Raw genomic sequence first — 27,597 nt, 5'->3', positions numbered from 1 at the left:
CATGCTTCTGTGCAGAAAAACAAGACAATAATAACAGCAACAAAAAACATGACCTCTGTTCTGCTGAAGTGTGTATTTTGTCTCTTCCTGAGAAAATGTAAATTGTTAGTAAAATTTTTTAAATCCTTACATTTCTAAATAAGTCCATATTCTGCTTGTAGCATATCTAATAATTTAGTTCTAACAGTAACACTGCCATGCCATCATCCTTTACCATCCAAAGTGTTGTTGAAAACCCAACAATACGTCTCTGTGTCTCCTACTGTCTGTCTTTTTCTTTAAAAACTCTCATCAGTTCTGAGGGAGTTAGCTCTATACCCATTTATCTTGCCAGGCATCTGGAGCTTGTTCATTATAAAGACCCTTGACTATGTCCTGTTCTGGAGACTTCCCCCAAGTCACTCTTCCTACTGCTTTGTGATAACATCCTTGCCAAAATTACTTTTAATATTTTCAAACTTCTTAGTAAAAAATTTTAAACTATCTAATTTTATGACCACTAATTTTTCTCTTATCTCCCTGTGGACATTCTTCTAAAAGTGACAATATTACACAATTGTTAAGGCATGGGCTCTGATGCCAGATCCTAACTTCAAATCCCATTCAGGCTTGTGGTTGGAATAATGCTATGCTCCCTTCTACAAGAAAGAATTATTAGGCTATTACGGACTCCAGGGGAGACTGTTTGACTAAGTATGGGCCACCAAGTTACCATAACACTCAGTTGTTTATTATGAACTGATAACCTTCTGACCTAATTTACAAAAAAAAAAAAAATGGAGTCAAACAGTACAGACTCATAAAGGAAAATGGTACACACAGAATTAAATCTATAAAGCTTATGAAGGCACCATAGAAGACCATTCATACCAGCTTTAGCCTTGATCCCAACATCCTGCCATCCTTAGGCTCATGTGCTCACAGTAAGTATACTAGAATGATCTGCCTGAGGATGTACCCATTCTTGCTTAGTCTGAGAGCTGTGTTCTCTGCTTTTGTCAGCCTCTGGTAGATTATCATTTACAGCTTCTCTCAGGAGCAGCCCTCAAGTACAATAGAAAAGAAATCAAATAAGTACTGTTGTTTTAAACCAGTGTTTGCAGACACATTGTTATGCAGTCATAGATTGCCTATGCCATTCTATCTCCAGTCCTTAGCTTTGAAGAGATAGTCTTCTAGGGGCCTAGCTCATCAGACCTTATGATCTTCACCGAAACAAGAGGCCAGCATTTTCTCTGGGTTTGTTTGACACCTTCAGCCATGTGTTCATCAACCCATTCAGAGTTTTGTTACCTCTACTTCCCAGATTCACTCAGCACAATTCTGATGACAGTGTCCTATTAGATGTTGAGGTAAAGAGGTCCCTGCAGACCAGAATGAAGCAAATAATCCAGTAATATCCTAATCCTGTAGCAAGACAGTAAAGAACTCTCCAGGGCTGTGGATGTAGACTGGTAATAGAACAATTACCTAGCATGTGAAAGGCCCTGAGTTCAGTGAAATGACAGATGGAAAGGAGGGGACAGAGGGAATAAGGAAGGAGGGAGGGAGGGGAGGAAGGAGGGAGGGGAGGAAAGAAGGCAGGAAGGCAGGCAGGAAGGAAAGCATGAAGGCAGGAAAGAAGAAGAAAAAAGAAAAGGAAAGGAAAAAGAAGAAAACTCTGTCCCAGTAATGGAAAGCAAGTTGCTTCTTCAGGTGGCCTTCTACATACACCCAATGCATAAAAAACCTTTCCTGATCAGAGGGCAACAAGCTCCAGCCCCATAAGGACCTTTGTGAGGATATACCCTGCCCCTTCACTGATACCTCATCTATAATTCTTTTCCCATCATAATCACAGAGTTCAGTAATAGTAACAGAAACCATCTGGCTTGAAACTCTGAAATATTTACTGTCTGACATGTTAAGAAAAAGTTTGCCAACACTCACTTAGACTAATATCTTTGTACCAAATACCAAATAAAAACTGTAATGATATACTTCGTCGAGGAAAAAATGTAAATAAGCATACAATTAAGTCATCATTGCATTCAGTTGTACTATCCACTGTTCTCTAAGAATAAGAACCATCAGATCACTCTCTTGTTTTATTTTGACTTTTTTGCCTTAACAGCCATATTTGACAACTAAATGGAAATATGATGGGAATCAAGGTATCTATGTTTTTCTTGTTTTCCTCATAGGACAAAGTAGTGGTTTAAATGATCTACATTGTCTTTCAAATAGCTCCCTCCTAGTCCTTTCTCTCCTAACAATAATCTCTATACTGAAACCTGAGCAGGAACCTCACCCAGTGTGAGGACATCCATTCTCACACTTGGGGGCTGGTACAAAATAAGGTGAGCTCAAAGCCAGATTCAGTTTACAGTGGCATAAAGTTCCATCAAAACTCTACCACTTGGCTCTCAATACAGCCAGCCTGGAGATGACAAAATGATTTCCTTCATTCTTTAGAATTACTATAACTTACACCTGGCATCCATTCAGCCCCCAAATTTGTGGTTTATTTTTTTAATGTTAATTTTTGGTAAAAGTACAAAATAATGGATCTCATTGTGAGACTGTCATACATATATAACATTTAATCTTTCCCCTCCCCAACTGTCCTTTTCTGTCCCCCATCTCCTCTTCTTTCTCTTGCTGGTCTTTGCCCTCCTTCCTTCTCCCTCAACCCAGTAATCCTTCTACTCTACTCTACACACACACACACACACACACACACACACACACACACACACACACAGAATGTATGTGTTAAATCATGATTTTATATAAGACAAAGCATGCAATATTTTCTCTTTCTTTTTCCTGTTACCTTCTCTTGTTCTACTCTTCCTCCCTCCTTTAGACCTCTTCCCTCCCTGTCATAGTTTCCATACTACTTTTATGTCCTATGTGTGTACATATTTATATAACATATATTATATTTGAATCTAGATTGTGTTGATGATGAATGAGCATGCACCCTGAGGATTTGAAGTAGCAATAACTGTTTTTCATATATAAAAGTTTAGGCTTATGATTCTTTTAAGATTCCTTATAAGATTACTTTTGAGATAATAAATAAAGTGATTTATCCTTTCTTTGTAATAAAAAAATGCAGCCTGCCAGTAAAAGAACTGGCTGAGATAATACTTTGTTTGTTTACACTCAATCTATTAACAAGTTGCTTGGACATGAATGTATGTGGGCTCTTGGGATAAGCTGTTTTTCATCTATAATATGTAAGATGTTTAATCATGTAAGGGAAATGGGAAAGATGCTTTTTACATGTATTCATTATAATCATTTACTTGAAAAATAGAATGTAACCACATTGTATAGCAAGAATCTTAAAAGTTCTTATTAATTAAATCAAACCCGAGGCGAGTTATTGGGGTCCATGCTGGTAGATCAGAGAGACAGAACAAGCCACAGCTATCTCACCTCGCCGGATCCTCTGCTGGTCTTGTCTCCTTAGACTGGAGGCCTCTGAGTCCTCATCCGGAATGGGTCTCAGCTGAATTACTGCTCAAAAGCCTGAATGCTTAACCAGCCAAAAGCTTAACCAGCCAAATCTTCTAGTTTCTGGTCCTCACGCCTTATATATCCTTCTCTTTCTACCACCACTCCCTGGGATTAAAGGCTGGCTTTCTGGGATTAAAGGCGTGAGTCACCATGCTTGGCTATTTCCAATGTGGCCTTGAACTCACAGAGATCCAGAGGGATTTCTATCTCTGGAATGCTAGGATTAAAGGTGTGAGTGCCACCATTTTCTAGCCTTTGTGTCTAGTGGCTGTCTGTTCTCTGACCCCAGATAAGTTTATTAAGGCACACAATATTTTGAGGAATACAATACCACCACAACATTGTAATTTTTATATTGCCTGAAAGAGTTTGTTGGCATATATAAGCTGTAAAGGAAAAATAAGAGAGAGAAAAGAGCTAGAACAGAGAAAGACCCTAAGAGTGTATATGTGTTTTCCCTCTTTTTTGGACAGCCCTAGAAAGTTAAGTTTAGCCCCCCTTGCCAGCCCCTGAGAATTAAGTTTTCCTCCCTCAGAAAAGTCAAGTTGAGTAATAGTCTGCCAACTCCACTGGCTCCCCCTCAAACCCTGAGCTTCTGGAGACTAGTCCTTGTGGCAGCAATAATTTGCTTTCTTGGAAATAACCATTCTGATTAACGTGAGATGAACTCTCAAAGAAATTTTAGTTTGCACAGCTAAAGATGTAAAATTTTCCCTATTAGCAGTATATTATTCCAGCAAAATTGTGTAAGACAAGTTGCTAAACTGTCTTATTAATAAAAAAAACCCAGAGCTAGATATTGGGGTAAAAACTGAGAGATCAGGGAAGCAGAAAGATGCCAGCCATGTCCTTACCACTAGAAATCCTCAGCCAAAGAGAGAGCCACTTCCTGTGTACTCACGCCTATATCCTTTCTGTGCCCTGCCATCTCACTTCCTCTCTTTGCCCAGCTGTTGTACCCAGATCATGACCCCCAGAGAGACCACTGAAGACAAGCATGCCGGAATGCAAAAGCAAGGTTTAATTCTGGATATCCAAATACAAGCCTAGGCAGGGACTTCCTCCAACAGATCCAACGCAGTGGAGGCTGGAGGAAGTGCCCACCTCTTGCAAGCTCAGTTTTTAAAGGCAAAAATCACAAGGTTACATCATTTAGGGGTGCTAGTATGGGTATAATTCTGATTGGTTCGCTTCCAGGGGCTTTCTAGAAATCATGGCTTAATCTTACTTCTAAAGGAGTGGTTACCTGCCACCATTTCTCATTGGCTGCCCTCAGATGGGGACATTTCTGTGGTCAGTTACCCTGGAAACCAGGGAGAAGACATTCCATAGTCCGGCAGTCATTACCTCGTGACTACCTTGTGACTCTGTACTTTTACACTTCCTGGTTTCTGGAATCTAAACTGACTGGTTTTAGTAACTCATGGCCTGTACCTAAAAGGAGAAATCTCAGGCCTTAGTTTTAGGGTAAAAGCATTTTGGTCTTATTTCTAAGATGGGTCATTTTGGTCTCACACAGCTACATCACTTCCTCTTTCTGTGCAGCTCTATCATTTCCTGTCTATCTGTACAAATGTGAGACCAAAATGAGCCATCTTAGAAATAAGACCAAAATGCTTTCACCCAAAAACTAAGGCCTAAGATTTCTCCTTCTAGGAATAGGCCATTAGTTACTGAAACAAGTCAGTCCAGATTCCAGAAACCAGGAAGTGAAAAAGTACAGAGTCACAAGGTAGTCACGAGGTAATGACTGCCGGACTATGAAATGTTCCAACCCTGGTTTCCAGGGTAACTGACAATAAAAATGTCCCCACCTGAGGGCAGCCAATGAGCAATGGTGGCAGGCAACCACCCCCTTAGAATTAAGATTAAGCCATGATTTCTAGAAAGCCCCTAGAAGCGAGCCAATCAGAATTGTACCCATACTAGCACCCCTAAATAATGTAACCTTGTGATTTTTCCCTTTAAAAACTGAGCTTGTAAGAGGTGGGCACTTCCTCCAGCCTCCACTGCATTGGATGTATTGGACGAAGTCCCTGCCTAGGCTTGTATTGCTTTTGGATATCCAGAATTAAACCTTGCTTTTGCATTCTGGCATGCTCATCTTTAGTGGTCTCTCTGGGGGTCACAATCTGGGCACAACACAAACCTCTAGACCTCTATGGTTAGCTAGTGCTGGGATTAAAAGTGTGTAACACCACACCTGGCTCTGTTCCCAGTGTGGCCTTAAACTCACAGAAATCCAGATGAATCTCTGCCTCCCAAATGCTAGAATTAAAGGCATGTGCTACCATTGCCTGACTTCTGTGTTTAATGTAGTGGCTGGCTTTTTCCTCTGATCTCCAAGTAAGCTTTATTTATTAGAGCACAAATGAAATATCACCACATTTCCCCTTTTTTGTCTAAAATAAAAAAATTATAACTAATATAAGAAAACTATATACAACAAGTACAATAACTATATACAATATATACAGGCAATAAATACATCAACAATGTCTAGTCCATTTGCATTTGACAAATTCAGCAAAAGTATTTCATTATCTATCCTATTTTGGTGAGTCCAAAATGTACATAATTCACTTTCTGTCCTAACTTGTATTACCAACAACAACAACAAAAAAAAAAACTTTTATGTATTTGACAATTGACTGGGGTCTAAATGCCAAACATTATCATGAATGATATTATTATATAGTTTCTCTAGTCACTTGAGTCCTGGCTTTATGAAATTATGTACTTCTGTGAATTTGGAGAGGAGTCATACCTCTCCATGTAGCACAAGGCAGATTGGGTTCCCCCATATCAAATTTTTCTTTAGTAACATATGGTTTAATTCTTAGGACCCTTATGATGAGGGATCATAGTCAAAGGTTTCCAGGTGTTTCTGCTCAATCACTGAGTCCTTATCAGCATCCTTTGTCTAATAGCTTTTATAGTGATAATACCTGTATTGCTTCTGGTAAGTTAAAACATCCACACTTAGTTTATTCCTCACTCTAGAGTCAAGGGTTGTATTTCAACCACAACTCTTCTCACCATCATGGCAGATGAAAGTCCTTCTCCAATCTTGTTTTCATAATGAGAGAAAGAGTATAAGAAGTACTGCCTAAAAGCCACATGGTAAGAAATTTCAAGTAAAAAAATTTCAGGAAATGGAAGACAATACTTGGCACTAATGCTAGAAGGACTAGTGGATGAAGGGAGTTGACTCAGTTGGGCTTCTGAAAGCTAATAGGCAGCTCTACAGTAGTCTGGTCAAGTTCCACGCCTATCCAGAGGACTCTGAGAGAAACCAAACATGTTTAAAGGGAAGGTACTGCAGTAAACCAGAAGTTGTTCTTGGAAGAAGCCTAGAGCATTTAAGAAGGCTGGAGACCTTGGCTACTATCGGAGGTGAGGAACTGGGAAGTGTAAATTTGTCACAAGTGTGCTTTCAGAGCACTAGTGGATCAAATGGCAGCCCATGATGGAAACTATGTTTACAAGGAGCAGAGAAAGGCTTGTCTGAATTTCAAAGACTAAATCATGGCTTATTAATGATAGGATTGGCACAAGTGGAGACAACTACACAGTGAAGTTCACTTTAATCTACCTATATCTCACTGTATATGTCTATCTCTCAATTGAATGATAGAGGTCATAAAGTGCATTTGCATATTTTAAAACGTTCCTTTTTAATTTTTCTATATATATTCATTCCTCTTCTAAGTCTCCTTATCCATCTTATGAATCAAAGTTTATTCCAATCCCTTTCACAATCCATTTCTTATGTTACATATCAGGTCATAAAACACATGTGTATTATTTTTGCCATCTAATAAATTCCTTCTTTTTGATAGATTTTTTAAATCTTTTCTGTTAACTATAAAAGAATAAAGTATAAATAAAAGTTTTATTCCTATCCTGATTACTTTAAGGAACCCCGGTCTCCCATACCCATCTTGTGTGACCAGCATTCAGACCAGGCTTGTATGATCTCAGCAGCAATTCTTCTAATCTTGGCCTTTGGGTACAACACTTTTGATGGTCAAATATAAAAAACTTCAGCCTAAGCCGGGTGGTAGTAGTGCATGCCTTTAATCCCAGCACTCTAGGGAGGCAGAGCCAGGTGGATCTCTGTGAGTTCAAGGCCTACAGAGTGAGTTCCAGGAAAGGCTCCAAAGCTACGCAAAGAAACACTGTCTCAAAAAACCAAAACATAAAAATAAAAAAATAAAAACTTTAGCCTAATCCAATGGTCTATTCTGCCACCTTTATTAAGAACTTTTAAAATTCAATATGTTTTGGACAACTTCTGTAATTCCTTATGGAATTATATCCTTCTCTAAATCATTATTAATTTTGCTACCTGGGAATCTGGGTCAAGCTGAATTCAAATCTACAATTAGCTGCTTTTAAATGAGTAATAATGCACAGCTATGCATAGGGTAAACTGTTTGCTTCCTCATGCTAAAGAAAAATGGTTCCCTAAGGAGACAGAGATGTCACTGTGCCAAAAGGCAATATAGAAACAGATATCCTGTGCTGTGGATATCTGTATGCTATGAAAATGTGTTGCTATGATTGATTGATAAAGTGCTGATTGGCCAGTAGCCAGGCAGGAAGTATAGGCGGGACAAAGAGAGAGGAGAATTCTGGGAAGTGGGAGGCTGATTCAGGAGATGCTGCCAGCCGCTGCCATGAGATGTTAAGATAACGGTAAGCCACGAGCCACGTGGCAACTTATAGATTAATAGAAATGGGTTAATTTAAGATCTAAGAACTAGTTAGCAAGAAGCCTGAGCCATTAGGCCAAAAAGTTTAAATAATATATAAAAAAAAAAATTCCGGGTGGTGGCTCTTGGTTCCTGGATCTTGAACGCTGGAGGTAGATCAAACAGAGTTCTCCAGAGAACACCACCGGACTGTGCTACACCTTTCCCAAACCCTATAGCCTATCCCTCTACTTGTAAGTTACCCCACAAAATAAACCTCCCTTTTAACTACATGCAGTTGCCTTAATACTTCCACCAATAATCTTGGCCCTTTGCATCCTCTCAAATATCCCTTTTACACTGGTCTTCTTTTGTCTCAATCAATGCCTCAACATTCATGCAAGGTTTTTAGAAAATTTGTAAATTTGGCTCATACATAGTTAATACACCTGCCAATCTAGACTCTGGACTGATTTACAATAGTCTTAACACGGAATATTCTAACAATAGAGGTATTTAATATGATGAATCAGTTACTTTTTTTGTCACTTTTCTCATCACATCAGCAATATAATACCTGACAGAAGCAACTTGAGGAAAGGAAGGTTTGTTTCAATTTGTGGTTTCTGTTCAACATAGTGAGGAAGACATGGTGACAGGAACATGAGGATACACCTCACATCTTGGCAGACAAGTAGGATTCAGAGGCCAAAACAACTGAGTACAACCTTTGACAACCCACACCTTATGGCTTATGTTCTCCAAGTAGGCTTCAAATTCCCAAGGCTCTATAGCAGCAGTGGGTCACGACCTCTTTGGGGGTGGAACAACCTTTTTACAGGGGTCACCTAAGATCATCAGAAAACACAGATGTTTACATTATGATTCATAACAGTAGCAAAATTACAGTTATGAAGTAGCAATAAAAATAATTTTTGGTTGGGGGTCACCACAACATAAGGAATTATATTAAAGAGTCACAGCATTAGGAAAGTTGAAAATCACTGCTCTATAGCATCCCAAAAAATGTCCTACTAGCTGGAGACCAAGCATTTAAATACAGAATCTGTGAGAGATATTTCACATGCAAACTATAGCACATGGTCACAGAAAGGTTCCGGCTGCTAGATGCCTTCAAGGGAAGCCATTATGCTCTCTGGTTCTGATGGTCCATATCTTCCTCATATTGGAGAACAAAAGCTTCTTCCTCCACTCATCATCATTCCTAAATGTGAAGTGTTCAGGGAAGACTTCCTGAAGGGCCAGCTCTTAAAGGCAGGATGTTACACAAGGTTGGAGGTGCAGCCTGATACATTGTTTCATCTCTTGGTTTTATGTCTTGCCATTTTCCCATTTTGGTGTTAAAAGAAAAATCTCACTTTTTACCAACTAATTCACATACATGTCCCTTCTCTAGAAGTTCAGTGTCAACAATTTGCTTTCTAGAACTCATTCGCATATCTCTTCTTCTTTCTTTTTAAACTTTAACCTAACTTTAAGTAAGAATGGCTATAAGGAAAGGTGTAGATGTGTCTTTACAGAATGGAAGAATGAAGGAGCACCAATCCTCCAGATGGTCTTTAGCTCCAACAGTTCACGGCAGTTCCCCTCTAAGCCACAGTCTGTTGTCCCACCTCTCTTCTCATTTTCCATGTCAACTGGCCTAGCTTAGAACAGAATGGGATCACCACCCTTGGATCAAACAGGTCCAGGAAATCTGGGAGGCCTAGTAATGCCACAGCATTCATGATGAGCCAATGCCACACCCCATGGGCCATAGGGTAAGTTCTTAATTTTGACAGTCAGAAGTGTCCTTGCTTCTAGACATCTCCCACAACTAGCTCATCTGTTCTGTTCTATGCTGACCATCCCTCTCTAAATGTCCTCTATCCACTCCTAACTGTACCTCTGTTTAATCCACACCCTTGCTCTCCACAAAGATGTAGCATCCTACCTTTAAGAACTGGCCCTCCAGGAAGTCTTCCCTGAACACTTCACATTTATCATATTTTCTCTTTTATGACCAATTTCCTTCCTATGCTAAATGCTGTCTCCTTGTGCCACTCAGGTTCCCAGGAAGAACCAATTGACATGCTCACATTGGACAATTTAAGGAAAGTTTACAAGAAGATAGCAGGGAAATGGGAGAATATATTTCTTTGAGGTACTGGAGAGTGTCAGTGAGTCAAAAGGAGGAGGTTAAAAGCAGCTCTGTACTCAGGAAGTATGACCTATAGGGTTGACTAATAAATAGAATCTTCTTTGCCTCCCTACCCACTTTCAGTTCTTCCAGTCCAAGAAGCTGTTGGTCACAGTGTCAGATTTCAGCATATAAATTGGGCTATGCTTATTAGAGGCTACAGCCCCTGCATATTAAAAATTCCCATGCATATACTGGCAAATCTAGGCTCAATCCACCCTCAAACAGCAGAAAGTGAATGAGGGTAGGCTTCATAGATGCCTGTGTCTTTTTCTTTGATAATCTCTATTTGTACATGTTTTTAGCATACTTATTATTTTGGCCTCCTATAAGACCTCTTGGAAGAAAATATGAATTTTGGTTTAAACAAAGGTAGTAGAATTTCATAGGTCTTGAACTGTAACCAGCCTTACCAAAGCCCTACCTCAGAGGAAAGTAGAAATTGGCCCAGAAAATAAACAAGAATTTCCCATCTTCTGTCACTCTTCCCTGCTGTCACTGCATCACACAATTCCTGGAAATACAAATAGTACCTCATAGTGTTTTTCAACACAGGTGAAAAGATAGATATAGGTATTATAGAGTTTCTTGTAATTTCATCAAAAGCCCAACTTTCCTGGCACATGAGCACACTCTCTGCTTGGGTCTGGCTGTGGTCAATGCATTGTCATTGGCTGGTGCTCTCTGGTGTTATCGTCTACTACAACTGTAGTGAGAAGAGATGCTGGCAAGGAAAGAACTTGATCTAAGGAAGGTTGAAGACAATTTGTCAGCACCTCTAATTGAGCTTCTGAATTGCTGTGGCTTCTCCATCTGAGACCCCAGTCCACCTGACCCCAGCTTTTCTGTGCCCATGTGTCTGTCTATCTGTCCTTTATTCATTCCCTTGCTGTCCTGGTCAGGTTGGTTCCTGGAACTGTACTGGACATAGCACTCATGTTTGTGTTCATATATACACATTTAAATCATGGAATTTCTTTTCCTTTATCCCATTTCTCAGCCAGGTCCTGGGTCTCTACTACCTATTTAAGTCCTACAAACTGCTCTGCCTGGACTTCAGAGAGCTGGAGTTTGAAGGCTATAATTTGAATCAACAGAACTCATAGAGTATAAACTTTACATTGATGTCTCACTGTTCCTTTGACTTCAACTAGAGGCTGTCATTATTCTAGACATAAAAGAAAACTTAGGCAATCCTATAACTTTTTATTATCACACTAAGGTACAAAAAGTCCCATGATTATCTAAAGTCACAAAAGAATTTCAGCTTCTGAGAAAGGGTCCAGGGTGTGCAATTTTGTTTCCTTGGGACTTGGCTGAGAACATGGTAAGAATTGAGTAAATATATGCTGAATGAATAGATGGTAAGTGAACAAATGAATGTAAGGGCAATGATATTCTCAATGCACCTTTACTGAACAATGGGGAGTATGCCTGGTCCCAGCGCTGATGAAGGTGATGCAACTCTACCATTTCCTTCTCCGTTTCTGCATTCTAGTTTACAGAACTTGAATCTTCATTCCTCCTTCGCTCTAATTATTTAACAAAGTCTAAGTCTACTTGGGATATGGGGGGACTGAAGATGATATCCCCCAATTTCTACATTATCCAACAGAGGTCATTAAGACTAAAATAAGTGAAATAACTTGTTACAGGTCAGAGGGTAAATTTATAGCAGGAAATCAAGAGAGAGAGGGAGAGAGAGAGAGAGAGAGAGAGAGAGAGAGAGAGAGAGAGAGAGAGAAGAGAGAGCCAAAGTCTATATGTTGACAGCTTGGTTCCCAGAATGGCAATATTGAAAGGCAGACCTGTAGGAAGTTGGGTCTAGTAAGATATCTTTTGGTCATCAAAAATGTGCCACCAAAAGGGATTGTGAGACCCAGGCATCTTCTTGGTTCATAGTGCAAGTGATTTTCTCCAACACATTCTCTACACTGTTACCAGAGACCCAAAATTTAGAGCTCATGCATCTGGAGATTCCAGGCATGAACTCAATTTACCTCTTCTGTTTATAAATTACTGCAGATATTTCACTATAGCAATGCAAAGATGACAGTATACTGATTTTTTTCAAACATGGATTTCTCCTAGTACTTTGACTCTTTTTTCATTCTGTCCCTTGGTCAGATTCTCCTCAGGGTGTTTCTCACAATGATTACTACCCACTATTCTTACCTTTCCCTCATATTTGACTCACTTCCTAACTTATTGCCTTGGGTAGTTCTGGGGCTTCTGGCCCATCTTCTATTATTGCCATATGTAGCTGGGAATCTTAGAGAGTTTTATTAATAAAATCAAACCTGAGGCCAGTTATTGGGGTGAATGGTGGAAGATCGGAGAAGCAGAACAAGTCACAGCTACCTCACCTTGCCAATTACTCAACTGATCCTGTTTCCTCAGACTGGATGCCTCTGAGTCCTCATCCAGAATGAATCTCAGCTGAACTGCTGCTCCAAAGCCTGAATGCTTAATCAGCCAAAATGCTTCTAGTTTCTGGTCTCCACCCTTATATATCTTCCTGGTTTTGCCATTACTCCCTGGGATTAAAGGCTCACTTCTTGGGATTAAAGGCGTGTGTCACCATGCCTGGCTATTTCCAATGTGGTCTTGAACTCACAGAGATCCAGAGGGATTTCTGCCTCTGGAATGCTAGAATTAAAGGCATGTGCTACCACTGCCTATCCTCTATGTTTAATATTGTGGCTGTCCTGTTCTCTGACCCCAGATAAGTTTATTAGGGTACACAATATTTTGGGGAACACAATACTACCACAGCCATATCTTCTTAATGCATAGAGTTGAGTTTTATCCTCATGAAATAAGGTCTTCAATAGCCTTTCTTGCTTTCTTAACAAAGCTTGAGATCATGGCCTATCCTGATCTGTTCATCCCATATTTCTGTCCACTCATGATGGACATTCCCATTGAATTGAATGGTCATTCTACAAACTCTTGCTTAAATTGTTCCAAATTCTTTCTGTTCTTCACATACCTATTCAGAAGCCCCTTCTTCCATGAAGTCATTCTTTACTCAAGTTACAACCAAAAATGATCTGTCCCTTTTTTTACCTGGGCATGGCACCAAGTGTCTATCCCTTTACATAGATTCCTTTGTTCTTATCTTATTTATCCTACTTGACTGAGGTCTTTTGAGGTCAGGGTTGATGTTTTTTTCTTTTTTTTTTTTTAATGTTTTTTTTCTTACACTTTGGATTCCTCACTTAACCCAAAGCAGTTTTTTGTTTGTTTGTTTTTACATCTCATTCCTGTAACTTAACATTGAGGTGTTAGGTGAGCAGCTGACAGGTTTATGTCACATTGTCTACATCTTTATTAGAAAATGACAAATTGTTGCACTAACTTTTCTTGAACAAATGTGTAGTTACCACAGATAGGGACCAAATGATAAACCAAAGCAATTATTCCACCAAAGTTCAACTTAGCAAACCAATGAGTTTATTGAGCCTACTACAGAGCATTATTGAGAGGATACTTAAAAGAGTGAGAGTTACCCCAAACAGCTATGTTATCACAAAATTTCATCCCATCATGGATGATGATCTCATGGAAACTCCATTCTTATACATATCTTTAGCATCTCCCAAGATCATGTGTAAGTTGAGGCAGGAGAGATTAATGGTTGGAATCCAAGATGAGGGTCCTGTGACCCTAGATTCCTTCCTACTATGAAGTATCAGTAGCTCTAATAGCATCATTATTGACCAATCTACTTCTATATTGTTCTGCTGAAATACTTGCCATGGCTACTAGACAAAGGTAAACCCTATTTTCGAATAACCATGAAATGATCATGTTATACCCAGAAGAAAAGTGCCATACTACAAATACAATTCAGAAAAAGCATAGAACTTACTCCTCCAAGAAACTATAAACAGGGAAAAGAAAAGTAATGAGAGAAAGAGATCTGAGTCATATACACTCTGTTTTTCTTCCTCATTCATCTTTGTGTCTCTCACTGCTTCTAGTTCAGGGTACTAAATAAAGACACTCAAGAAAAGCTCAACTGAATAAAACTGATATACTATAAGTTCCTACTACACTAATGGGTTTTAGATGGACTAGCAAAATCTTATAGACTGACCATAATGGCATAAAACATTATCATAAACATCTAAAGGGCCCATATATCCCTCCCACAACACTTGTGAAATTCTTGGTTTCAGCTATCAAGTCTTTGAAAGTATCATAGTTACAACAATTCTAAAAGTGTGATCTTGGAACAATTATCATGGCCATCACCTGGGAACCTGTTGTCAATGCTGAGGCCTCACTTCAAACATGAATAATAAGCTCTGAGGTGGTGTTACAAGTGCATATCTGAATCCAGAGAGCATCTCCTGATATTTCCAGGGTCTTGTGTGCCAGAATAATGAATCTGACCAGGGACGTATAGATAATGATAGAAATAGAGGCAGTTTATTAAGAAAGTTAAAAAGATATTTCTGAGATCTATAAAAGGGGGCTAATGATCTGGAAAAAAAAGAAAGGCACTCATAAGCACTGTACCATATAAATTCTGATCATTCACAGGTTATTTACATAGCACCAATTTTCTCCTGTGTAATATCATGGGCTTTTCTTGTACATGCTCTTTTTGATATGTGAGGCCAGATGGGAAAGGATTTTTTTCCAACTTAATTTATCTGGTCAGGTAGCAAAGGATTTTTCTTTCAATTTAATTTATCTGTTAATCTTGATACCTGTCTCCAAATTTCTACTCTTCTTCTGCAATAGGTGTCATCTATCCATGGGTCAATATGTCCTTCAGGTACTTTTAATGTCAAGTTTAAGAGAAATTGAACTAGAGTACCACACCTGGACTCCTCAGTACAGATGGCTCCCATGTGAAATTGACATTTAGGAGGACAATGTGTTCTTTCCAGGATGCTCTCAATCACTAATGAAAAATACAATAACTTGACATGAATAGGAATTCATTTGACTTTTAAGAATAATTAAACAAGATATGACATCCAGTCTCCTGCAAGAGTAACTGTCCATATACAAGTAATAGTAATAATTAAGAGGAAAAAAGACAGCCATTCATCAAGAGAAAAAGAAACTACTTATGTTAGGAAATGAAATAAATGCATTTAGTGAAACATTTCACTGATGTCAAAAGACCGCTGAAGTAGAAGTTTAACATATTTTTTTTTTTAAAAAAAAAACCTATCTAGTTGTGCTGAATTTAACATTTAAGTGAATCAGAATATATGTAACTCTTCAAAGACTCAAGAAAAGCTATTGTTTTCCTGTTTGAATTGTCAACTGGCCAGTACATGACCTCTAGTAATGACCACAGGGTACATGAAGATACACTGAAGTCATTATGTGTGTTTTTTAAGGTCTTTGAGATCATCAGTGCTGCATGGAAAGCACAAATAACTGATCTAGAGGTCATTGTGATTGACTTCGTGTGTTTGCTTCATCTGCCAGTCCATATAATGTGGGCAAGTTTTCTCTGCCCAACTAAAACACCACAGAGATTTCTTGATCCCCAGTTGATGGGGAAACAGAACTGGTTCTTTCCATTTTCTCACCAGGAAGGAATGGAATGTATTTCCCCAGGTAGATTGCCACATGTCTGTGGAAAAAGAGCCGAAGGTGTTTCCGGAACCTCTCACCAACAAAGGCATAGATGATTGGGTTGATACAGCAATGGGTGTAGGCGATCACCTCAGTCACTTGCATGGCCAGGTCCAGGTGTTTGCTCTGTTGACAGCTGTTCTCCAAAAATGTACTGTGAAAAGCAGAGAGAAGGAGAACCAGGTTGTATGGGGTCCAAAAAATAAAAAAGACTATCATAACAACAAAAATAAGCCGGATGGCCTTGTCCTTTTTTTTATTGGGGCATCTCAGCAGAGTTTTAATGATTCCTGAATAGCAGATAACCATAATGAGGAGAGGGAGAGCTAAACCAAAAATATTCATTCTCAGAGCATGGAAACGCTTCCAGCTGTCTTCTTCACCCTCTGGGTAACGAGGTCCACAGAAAGGCTCTCCAAAGCTGTCTTGGGACTCATGGAAGATAAATTCAGGTAATGCTGCCAGCCCTGCCAGTCCCCAGGTGATGATGCTGGTGATGGTGGCAAAAGTCACGGTCCGGGCTCTAAGGGCAAACACAGCATGGACAATGGCCAGGTACCTGTCAATCGTCAGCAGGATGATGAAAAATATCTCGCTGTACAAGGCAAGGTAATAAAACCCAGAGATTAGTTTACACATGTGATGGCCAAAACGCCACTCATTCCACACAACATAGTGAATCCAGAATGGAATGGTGAAGAGAGAGAGCAGGTCAGAAATTGCCAAGTTGAGCAGGTAAATATTAGTCATAATTTGGAGCTTCCTGTACTTTATGAGGATCAACACAACCACCATGTTGCCCAGGAGGCCAATGATGAACACCAGGGAGTACAGTGGAGGCAGGAGCCATGACCCCAGCTGTCTGATGCTGACTTTTTCACAGGGCGTTGCCCACTCATATTCATAGGGTGTGGTCCCAAAGCTTTCAACCACAGTATTGATTTCATCTATGTAGAATGCCATTCCACTTTTCTCTGTAATAAAAAAAAATTTAAAAAACAATTAACTGTGTGAAACATACCAGTTGATTATTCATTAAAGAAACTCAAGTCAGAATTTGTTTAGTAAATATTTCAAAAGATATATCTGAAATGCTCTGAGTAGGGGTCAGGAAGCAAAACTCTGCATTTCTCAAAGTCACCATGATTCATGATAGAAAAAGAAACAGAAATGCTTTGGCTGGTGGTAAAGAATGGAATATTAATTTATAAAAGTATTTGAAGGAGGAAATTCAAAGGTTTGAACTGAGGAATGAAAATAATAATGATGATGATATGAACCTTTCATAATTGTAATTATTATATAAATGCATAAAATATGCACACTGCATGTTTTAATGCATTTTAAAATTTCTATTTTATGTATTATGACATTCAAAATCATTATCTTCATATAAATTGAAAAATGTTTATGGTACTAGTAATGATAACCACTCCTCTTAGGCCCTTTGATGAACATGTCTAAAATATTTAATGGGGAAACTGATGCTTACTGAAACAGTAAATTATCTAAAATTCTCTAATAAGTAAAGTAAATATAAATGTTTGATAGACTTTATATATACAGTCCTCCTGTCAGTAATTTAAATATAGTCATTTTAAATTTAGCTATAATGATTTAGCTATTATTATTATTATGAATATTGAGCATTGAATTTGGTACCATTTTAAGTGGCATTTTCCTTGGTCACTCTCCTTTTCTCTGCCTCTTGGTAGTGCTAAGATAAGCAATGATATTCCAAGAGCTTTTCTTTCACTAAAGAGCTGATGAGATGGGAGCGGGGGTATGAGAAGGGGATTTTCTAAAACAACTTATTTTTTAGACCAGGAGATGAAGGACCAGTGCCTGCTTTAGTCCTACAGGCTATTGACTCCAGCAGAAAAGAAAAAAAAGCAGACAAGGCAGAAATCCCATGAACGACAGCAAATCCATACTCTGCTTACTCAAAAGGAGGCCCACAAACCTTCTCCTGGCTAAGAAGTAGGGACAAGTGTGAAGACATGAATAAGGTGAGTTGGTTACCTAACTTACTTCTCTGAGGATTGTTTGGACAGGCTGTCTTCCAATATCACTCCTACTTGCTAGGTGCAGTGATTTGGCCCCAGATTTACTAAGAGCTGATGGGTCTCACACTGGAAGACAAGAACACTCACTAGCAAAGGCCTCTTCCTTATTTGGGTGGTACCTGGAAGACTCAAAAGGAAACTGCCATGAAAGCAACTTGCTTTTTTCATTTTCAAACATATATCTGTGTTTGAAGCCTCAAGACAGGTTCTATCAGTTGAGAAGGGACAGTATCTGAACTAGACAAGTTTTGGAGTTTCTCCAGACATCAGAGACACACTGAGAAATTCCAGGGCCAACAATTTACAACCTTTTGAAGATGCTGCTTAGTTGTTTAAGCCCATAGTTTTGTCATATTCTTTTTGATTATTTTGTTTTAGGGCAAACTATTATCTTATAAAATTGATTTATAATTTTTATAATTATATAATTTATATATAATAATTTATAAATTTAATAACTTATATAATTATAAAATTAATTTAGGTAATTTTTTACTTGGAAAATAGTTTTCATCTAAAATACATTCTTATGTGCATTAATTTTTTTATTTTCTTAACTATTTATTGATTACTCTCTGAATTATTCTTTCCCTAAATTTAAGCTTTGAAATAATGATTTAAGAAATCTCCAAAGTAGACAAAATCATTTTTCAACAAAAGAACATACATATATCATAACCTTTAAAAACTGCTTTTCCATTAAAATCGCATGCTTTTTATTTTTGCATGTGTAAGTGCTTATATTAAGATGAATTTTAAACTTTTAGCAATCCCAATTTCTAATAAAGATGCAGGAAGAAAGTAATTTTAAATTGTGTGCCATATATCAACAATTTATCATGACAATCAGTCGTATTTATTAATAGATCCAAATACATGTTCTTTTGGTAGAATTTATAATTTATATTTAGGAATGATGACTTTGTACTTGGGTTTTTATAACTTTTTATTTTAAATTACATAAAAAGTACATTTAATGCCAGGCGGTGGTGGCGCATGCCTTTAATCCCAGCACTTGGGAGGCAGAGGCAGGTGGATCTCTGTGAGTTCGAGGCCAGCCTGAACTACCAAGTGAGTTCCAGGAAAGGCGCAAAGCTATACAGAGAAACCCTATCTCGAAAAACAAAAAACAAACAAACAAACAAAAAGTACATTTAAAAACTTTTCAATTTAAAGTTACCTAGTTTGTTTACTTTTAACATCTATGTTAGATTTTGTATGTAAGCAGAGTATACAAACATAGTCAGTACTTTAACATATCTCCTCACCAAAGGAGAACTCCAAAAGTTGATATACTTGATATGTGGAAAAATAATACACATTGTAAGTTAAATATCTAATAGGTAAGTTCATTCAATCCAGAATGGCCTAGAGCCTAGGTAAAATATATGCTAATAATTTAAGGATATTTTTACTTTTATTTTACATGCAAATTTATTTGTCAAATGTATTTAAGTCATGTGAATTAAAAAGTATTTGAGCTCATCTGCCAGTTTTAGTTTATGTGCATGGCACTCACCTACATCTGTGGTGCAAACAACACAAAGCATAAGCATGATGTAGATGTAACAAACATGTACACATACATATGAAAATACACAAGATACACTTTTCTTTTTCATACATATTTATGTGCTATTATTTTATATGTGTGTACACCTTCATGAGTTTATGTGTACCACATATGTTCAGGAACCTGAGGAGGCCAGAAAAGAACATCAGGTCCCCTGGAACTACAGTTATAGGTAGTTGTTACTTGCCACATGGGTGCTAGAAACCAAACCCAGGCCTTCTGCAAGAGCAATAGGCACTATTAAATGCTGAGCCATATCTCCAGTCCCATAAAATATGTTTTTAAGAACCTCAAAGATTTTAAGATTTTTAATGGATTTATCATCTGTCAGTTCTTTTGACTGTTAATCTGATTATTTTCCCCATAGCTCTAAGCAATCTTTAATTTTAACTGTGTTCTTTTAAAGGTCTGATTTTTTTCAGCTGAAACAAAGTATAAAATGTATTGCAGTTCACAACCTGAGCATAAATTTTAAATGCCTACTCTAAAATAACAATTGAAACAAAGTACAGAAACTATACAAACCACTCACCTAGTTATCTACATCATTATCAAACACTGTGTATTTAGTACATGATTGTATGTGCTATGTTTTTTAAAGTAAATTTGTAATTCGTTTGTTTGTTTGTTTATAAAGTACTGGAGACTGAATCTAATACATTCAGTGTTAGGTAAATACCGCGACACAGAGCTACATCCTCAACTCTGTACTAGGCCTCTGCAGGACTGGTAACACAATAGATTTTTTTGCACAGCATCTCTGTTCAGACTGGCAGTACACTGTGCTATGATGTTATAAAAGCGGTGGCATCACTAAATGATAGGAATTTTCAGGCCCCTCATCATCCTGTGGGACCACAGTTGAACATTATGTCATCACTGACTGAAACATCAATGTGCCAGGCATGACTACATAGTTTGGTTAATTTTTAACTATTTTATTTATTTATTTTATTGATATTTTGCTTGCATGTATGTCTGTGTAAGATTGTCAGACTTCCTGGAACTGGAGTTACAGACAGTTGTGAACTGCTAAATGGGTGCTAGGATTTGAACCTGGGTCTTCTGGAAGAGTAGCCAGTGCTCTTAACTGCTGAACCATCTCTCCAGGCCCAACTACAAAGTTTGTTAAAGACCCTTTTGAAATAATTTTCAAAATAACCTCCAAGACAGAACAAGATGGTTCATTTTCTCCACAAAAGCACATCCTCAAACTATACCATTTACCTTACCCACAATGTACCTTATCTTTCTGACACATGAACAAACCTGTTTCCATATTAGTTAAAAGTATGAATTAGAGTTAGAATTCAATCCAAACAGAATGGTCTTCCTCCAAGAAAGGAGTAACTCTGCTTTTCCTCTTATATCTTAAAGACAAGATGTAAATCTACCATGAGAAGAGAACATTATGTACCTAAAGATTTTAATATTTTTATACTCAAGAATGGGAAATTAAGGAGCTCTACACAAATTATTGAGTTCTGTGATCATTCAGAATTCAGGTCATAGAGCATGATAAGTACTCTACTACTGAGCTACATCTTTATTCAAGATGAATAATTCTAATTCATACTTTTAACTAAAATGGAAACAGGTTTGTTCATATGTCAGAAAGATAAGGTACATTGTGGGTAAGGTAAATGGTGCAGTTTGAGGATGTGCTTTTGTGGAGAAAATAAACCATCTTGTTCTGTCTTGAAGGTTATTTTGAAAATTATTTCAAAATGAGAAGTAAAGAGGATAAAAACTATATGGACATAAACCGGGGTGGGGAGAGGATGAGAAAGTGAGATAGAGACAAGAGGGAACAGAGACAGAGACTCATGGCTAAATTGCCCAAAATTGGATTGATTTTAGGAAACTTTATGCCTTTGTATCAAATTCATACAAATGCAAAACTAGATTTTGGTCTTTTTTCTTCCCTTCTGTCCTTCAAAACTATTGTCTATATCTATCCACCTATATGTGATTATTAGTCTGTTCTCAAAATATAACATTTCTTTTTGGTTGTTGTTCTTCAAGACAGGGTTTTTCTGGGTAACATCTCTGGCTGTCCTGGAACTCTCTCTGAAGACCAGGCTGGCCTCTAACTCATAGAAATCCACCAGCCTCTGCCTCCCAAGTACTGGGATTAAGGGCATGAGCCACTGCTACCTGGCACAAAAAGTAATTTTAAAAGGATCTACCAAAACAGCCAGCCAACCTAATCCACACAGACAAGAAGACATTGAGGCAATCATCAACCAATCCATCTAGTAGCCTGACTCAGAATGAATTTCCAATGAAATTTTTATGCATTTAAACACATAATTACTTAGTATATACATGAATATATTTATATGCTAATAATATACATGCATACACACAATAGATTACATTTTTATGATGATCTTATAAGTCAGTATTAATAAACACTAACTATCTGGTATAACGCTTTGGGAATAATGCCATTCTCCATGGTAGGATAGGAAAGGGGAAAGCAAGAAGAAAATGGAAATATATTGCAAAATATTTTCTCACTCTAACTAATATTATCTTTAAATCACTATACACCACCACCCTCTTGGAAGCAAAAGGGCTTCTGGAAGCTATTTCTTCCACCTACCTGGGATAATATATCCATTTTTCCTTTCCTAGAGCTCTGACAGTCTACACGGACATATATTCTAATGGAACATCTGTTGAATTTTAGTATTTCTTGTCTAAAAGAGAACAAAAAGCAGAAACAATACCTGGTGATTTTTGCTAAGCTCTTTATGAGTCCAGTAGTAGCTTAGGTCTCACTGACGATAAAGGAAGATAACGTTCGATCACATACACCAGTCAGGTAGTAAACAAACACAGCTTCCTGTTTTAAACAGGCTAGCTTCTCAGGTTTTGCAAAATTTCAGAAAGATATCAACTTGTTACAGTTCTTCCTTTTTGTTATTTACTGTGCATACTCAGTTCTCAGTAGAGTTATCTGGTTTGGACACTGCTGACATTCAGCAGCTATCTTGCAGGCTCTTTACCCATTTGGCACTGCTCATTTTTGATATGAAGTGAGGGTGACAACTTCCCAATAAATATTGCTTTGACCCATGAGCAGGCTGGCAGAAGAACAACATGGGGATTTCCCCATCAGGGAAAGATGAGAACAGCAAATTTGCTGGGAGCAACTAAAGATGATGAGGGCAAGCACATCAGTAAAGGTTTTGGCAATTCATGAAGACATGAATTTACATTTCAACTGTCGTTCCATAGTTGCATGACCTCAGGGTAATCACTGAGCCAGCCTTGCTGTACCCTAGTTTTCTCCTCTATAACTGCAATAGATATTTATGTCCTAGAACTGCCAGGAAGTCAATTAAGACAAACCTGGGAAGTTTCTATGTAAAGTGTAGAGCTCAATCAATGTAAAGTGTAGGTTGAATTCCACTGTGACATACCTTCCCAAGGCTGGGAACATACCAATACATAGGGAAGGTATGATGTGTTGATATGCCCAATGACTTAGTGTGATGCTAGATACTAGACCATTCACCTAATATTGATGGGAATAGTGCCAACTGTGTGGCATAATCTCTGATACTGACTAACTACAAGGTTCAAAGCACTCTCAGTGGAGACCACTGTTACTATTTTAACATAAACTAATTTAATCCTAAGAGTCTGCTCCTCTGGAGAACCTTGATTGTTTTAATCTGTAGTGTATTTGATACAGCGTAAGCACACTGGCTAAATAGCTTTCCCTTTGTGACAATTTCAATGTAAAACACAATTCTTATATCAAAAGGACTTGCCTATAATTTATTCTGGAGACAAATATGAATATCATGGGTTCAGATCATTATAAATAACATTTTCAGAGAGTAAATGGTTTAATGAGGCTTTTATAGTTAGAGAACAAAATTAAGTCATAAGTAGAGGCATTTTTGAAATATACTGGTGAGAATGTCACATAGGCAGGTTACAGCAAAGTGGGGAAAATGCTGCTATAGGTCTCAGGTGTAATTTGATGACATACTTAGCTTACAGATTGATGAAAGTTAGGATCTGTTAATGAAATCCAAAATGTTTCTCACCTGATAGTCACAAGAATGCTAAGTCAGACACAGAGATTTGCAATTAATTATTAAAGGCACTAAGATAGGCCAAGGTGACATGGCTCTAGATCTGGAACATTCTAACTCTCCACAATTATGAAGTTCTAACCAATCAGTCTTGTAGATAGAGGCTTTTTTTTTCCTGGGAACTTCAGTTTATAGCAGTAAGAGCTTATACTTTATTACTGAATGACTAGACTCAGAACTCATCGTGTGTGTGTGTGTGTGTGTGTGTGTGTGTGTGTGTGTGTGTGTGTGTGTAGACATGTGAGGGTGCTTATGCACAAGTTTATGTTTATGCATGAAGTCTAGAGATTGATGTCCTGTGTCTTCTTCAATTGTTCTCCACCTTACTTTTTCTGACAGGGATTTTTTTTTCTGGACCTGGAGTTCACATGTTTAGCTAGACTGACTGTCGAGTGAGCTCTAGGGATCTGCCTGCCTCTGCCTCCCTAATGCTGGGATTATAGGTATATGCCACCATGCTTGGCTTTTTATATTGGTGCTGAAGATCCAAACTCAGGTCCTCACATTTACATGACAAGCACTTTACCAGCTGAGCCATCTCCCCAGCCTCTCAGTCTCATCTTTACCGCTCAATAATGACATGAGCTTAGAACTATGAAACTCTGTGTGCTGCAGCTCTCTTTGTTAAAATGACGCATGCGTGCTTTGCAGCCATGATTCATATTTTTCATTATTCATGAGAAATAAATGAGTTGGAACTACATGCTAACCTGTGTGTATCAATTGATTCATGCCATAGGTTTAAATTCTAGTATAACATACTGTGTTCTAAATGAATGTATGGAACACCACATGCAAGTTCTTAGGAGTTCAGAAAACATGTCCATGTGGGTCAATAGAACTGGAAAGTTTTTTTCACAACAAAGCTAGGGTCTCTAACACACATAGAACTTCAGGTGGTAGAAGGAGGGAAAGTTTCCAGGAAAGGGTAAATAGACTTTCCGCAGCCAGGAGCTAGCAGGGCTTATCCTTGTAAAAAGTAGGCATGCAAATGACATTAGGGAGCAAATATACATGGGTCCTGGTACAGGGACTCAAATGTCAGTGAAATATACAAATGTATCCATATGTCTATGTCTATACATCCATTAACCCATCCATCCATTAGGAAAGATGCATATTCAGAAGCTCTACTATCCAGCAAATTCAGAACCACCAGAAGGTCTGTTCCATGGCAGATGGAATTAAGTGGTACCACTGTTGCTATTTCACTCCCCACACTTACATCGAGTTTTTATCTCTAGATTCAGTGAGACATCAACAAGTGGCTGATGATATCTCAAGATGGACGTGACAGAGACAAAGGGCTTGAAATGGAGTACAAAGAGATAAAATTGAATATTGACCTTAACTAGATTATAAATAGCTAAATAAGGTGGAACAAATTTTATAGAAATTGAGAAACTGCTAAAGGTTTTAGGTAACAAAATGTTTGACAGCTTACTTTAGTCACTTAATACACACAGGTTGGCATATAGTCCCAACTCATTTATTTCTCATGAATAATGAGAAATATGAATCATGGCTCCAAAGCACACATGTGTCATTCTAACAAAGAGAGCTGAGGCACACAGAGTTTCATAGTTCTAAGCTCATGCCGTTATTGAGTGGTAAAGATGAGAAACTGAGAGGTTGGGGAGATGGTTCAGCTGGCATCTCATCTAGATCTGTGTTGAGAATTTTCAAAGCATTTCTACAAACATTTTATGACAATAAAACCATACCAACTTTTGTTATACTGGGGTTATCATCTTCTCATGAGTGCCTCCATGGGTCACTCTATAGTGTACACAAACATTTCTTCCTGGAACTGTGCAAAACACCGAAAGGAGAAGCAAGATCTGGTAACCATCTAACTGCAAGTAAAGGAACCACAATCACACATAACTAAATAGTGAGGCCAAAATTCAGATTGCTTTCTCACCATTAGTGTGACAAGATGCTACAGACTCAGGACTAGTCAAACTAGACATGTCACCAGCATGAGATACTCAGTACAGTGGAAATTATAGCTAAAATGGAGCACAGGGCAGAGACTTGATAAGAAACTCCCACTGTCAAATGATCCCTCTGCAGAGAAGAAACTAAGAAACTGGAATTACCAAACTGTAGCATCTCCTTGAAAGTTGTAGAGATTTTAGAAACATTGGGAGATTTCTGTAAAGACGCTACTCTACAAGATTTTTGAAAGGTAATTAAAAAATGTTTTTAAAGTGTCTTCACTTAGATTTCTAGACTATGTAGGGAAAAAAAGGGAGAAAGAGGAAACATTTTCTGGCTCTTGAAAACAAAGTTGTTTGTTTTTAATATCCCTAGTTCTCAACAGTTCTTCAATTAACCATGTTTCAATGTTTTTATTTTTTATTTGTACTTATTTTGGTGTACAATTAAATAAATGTGACAGCGACATACATCCTTGCAATACTACCATAATTAAATACAGAGCACCCCCAGCCCTTTTGTGCATCCTCACTGGAACTTTCATGCTAAGCTAGCAGGAATGCAAAATGGTAGAACTGCTTTAAAAATGAGGTAGTTCCTTGACTTCTCAACCCTTAAACACCTTTTTTTTTAAGTTTCAAATGGTCCTTGGTTTTTGTTTGCTTGTTTTTTAATTGATTCTGATCATGGTTTCTTCTTCTCCACTCCTCCCAGACTTTTGTCACCTTCCCCTTTCTTTAGAAAGCAAACAAGCAGGCAAACAAAACATATTTTTTAATTAAAAATACAAGAAACACACATACATAACAAAACCCATAGAAACACAAGATTGGAAACCATAATGCATATACAAAAGACCAGTAAAGCAAAAAATGTCCAAACAAATCAATATGAAATTTAAATTCTACAAAAATAACATTGAATTCATTTTGTGTTGGCCATCTACTGTTGAGCTCTGGGTCTAACCTGAAGTGTGGTTAATATACCCAGTGAAACTCCTTTGCAGACTAGTTTTTCCTTTGCAAGCAGGTGTCAATCGCAGATAACATTTTGGTTAGGGGTGGGAGCCTGTGCCCACTTTCCCTTCTCAGTGGTAGAACACCATCTGGCTTGAACCTGTGCAGACCCTGTGGATACTACCACAGACTCTGTAAGTTCTTATCTGCATCAGTCCTGTTGTTTATGAAAGACACTGTTTCCTTGGAGTCATCTATCCCCTCTAGCTCTTAAAATCTTTCCCTCTACCTTCCAGATAGCTCCCTGAGCCCTGACGAGAGGGGTTTGATGAAGAAGTTTCATTTAGGACTGAATATTTTAAGATTTCTCTGTACATTGTCTGTTGTGGGTCTTTTCCTTCGTTCTCATCTACTGTAAGAAGTTGAGTCTCTGATGATGGCTGAGTGAGGCACTGATTTATGGGTACAGCAGAATGTCAACTAGCATCATTTTATTGCTATATTCCTGAAGCAGAACAACAATATTTGTTTTTTCCCCTAGGCCTATGGCCTATCCAGCCTAAGGTTCATGGCCACCTTGTCCTCAAATCCAATCAGAGAGTAGTTGGTTACTCACACAATGTCTGTGCCACCATTGCACTGGTATAACAAGTCTTGAACTGAGAAAATAGTTCAGTAAGTAAAGTGCTTGCCTCACAAACACAAGGACCTACATTTAACTCTCTGAACCCACATAAAAATGCTACACAGTAGCATACACTTATAATCCAAGTGTTATATATATATATATAGAAAGAAGGATCTCTGGGGCTTAGTGAGTCAGCCAGCCTAGACTAATTGGTAAGCTTCAGGCCAATAAGAAATCTTGTTTCAAAGAAAGTGTACAGTGTTACTGATGATGACACCCAAGGTTGTTCTCTAGCCTCCACATGCAT

The 27,597-nt window shown here is 38.0% G+C and overlaps 1 protein-coding gene across 2 annotated transcripts; it reads right to left on the bottom strand.

The window, feature by feature from the left end:
- Nucleotides 1-10,838: 10,838 nt before the first annotated feature.
- On the bottom strand, nt 10,839-23,418 carry Ccr3 (C-C motif chemokine receptor 3). 2 transcript variants are annotated; one of them, XR_005092061.1, is made up of 3 exons: nt 22,386-23,418; nt 15,241-16,985; nt 10,839-10,918 (listed from the first exon to the last, which is right to left on the bottom strand). XR_005092061.1 is itself a non-coding variant. In XM_037208081.1 (2 exons), exon 2 carries the CDS (start codon nt 16,972-16,974, stop codon nt 15,895-15,897), a length of 1,080 nt encoding a protein of 359 aa, XP_037063976.1. In that variant the 5' UTR covers nt 16,975-16,985; nt 22,386-23,418; the 3' UTR covers nt 13,718-15,894. The 2 variants fall into 2 exon arrangements, 1 of the variants encoding a protein (XP_037063976.1); XM_037208081.1 differs by lacking the exon at nt 10,839-10,918 and having other exon boundaries at nt 13,718-16,985.
- Between the last annotated feature and the right edge of the window lie 4,179 nt (nt 23,419-27,597).

This window comes from Peromyscus leucopus, chromosome 7 (assembly GCF_004664715.2).
Source record: "Peromyscus leucopus breed LL Stock chromosome 7, UCI_PerLeu_2.1, whole genome shotgun sequence".
NCBI lineage: Eukaryota > Metazoa > Chordata > Mammalia > Rodentia > Cricetidae > Peromyscus > Peromyscus leucopus.
The sequence above is the reverse complement of the archived record's forward strand: the minus strand, read 5'-3'. Positions and strand labels throughout refer to the sequence as shown.

Coding starts and splice junctions, on each gene's coding strand:
- Ccr3 (XM_037208081.1), bottom strand. CDS start 16,974: ATGGCATTCTACATAGATGAAATCAATACTGTGGTTGAAAGCTTTGGG.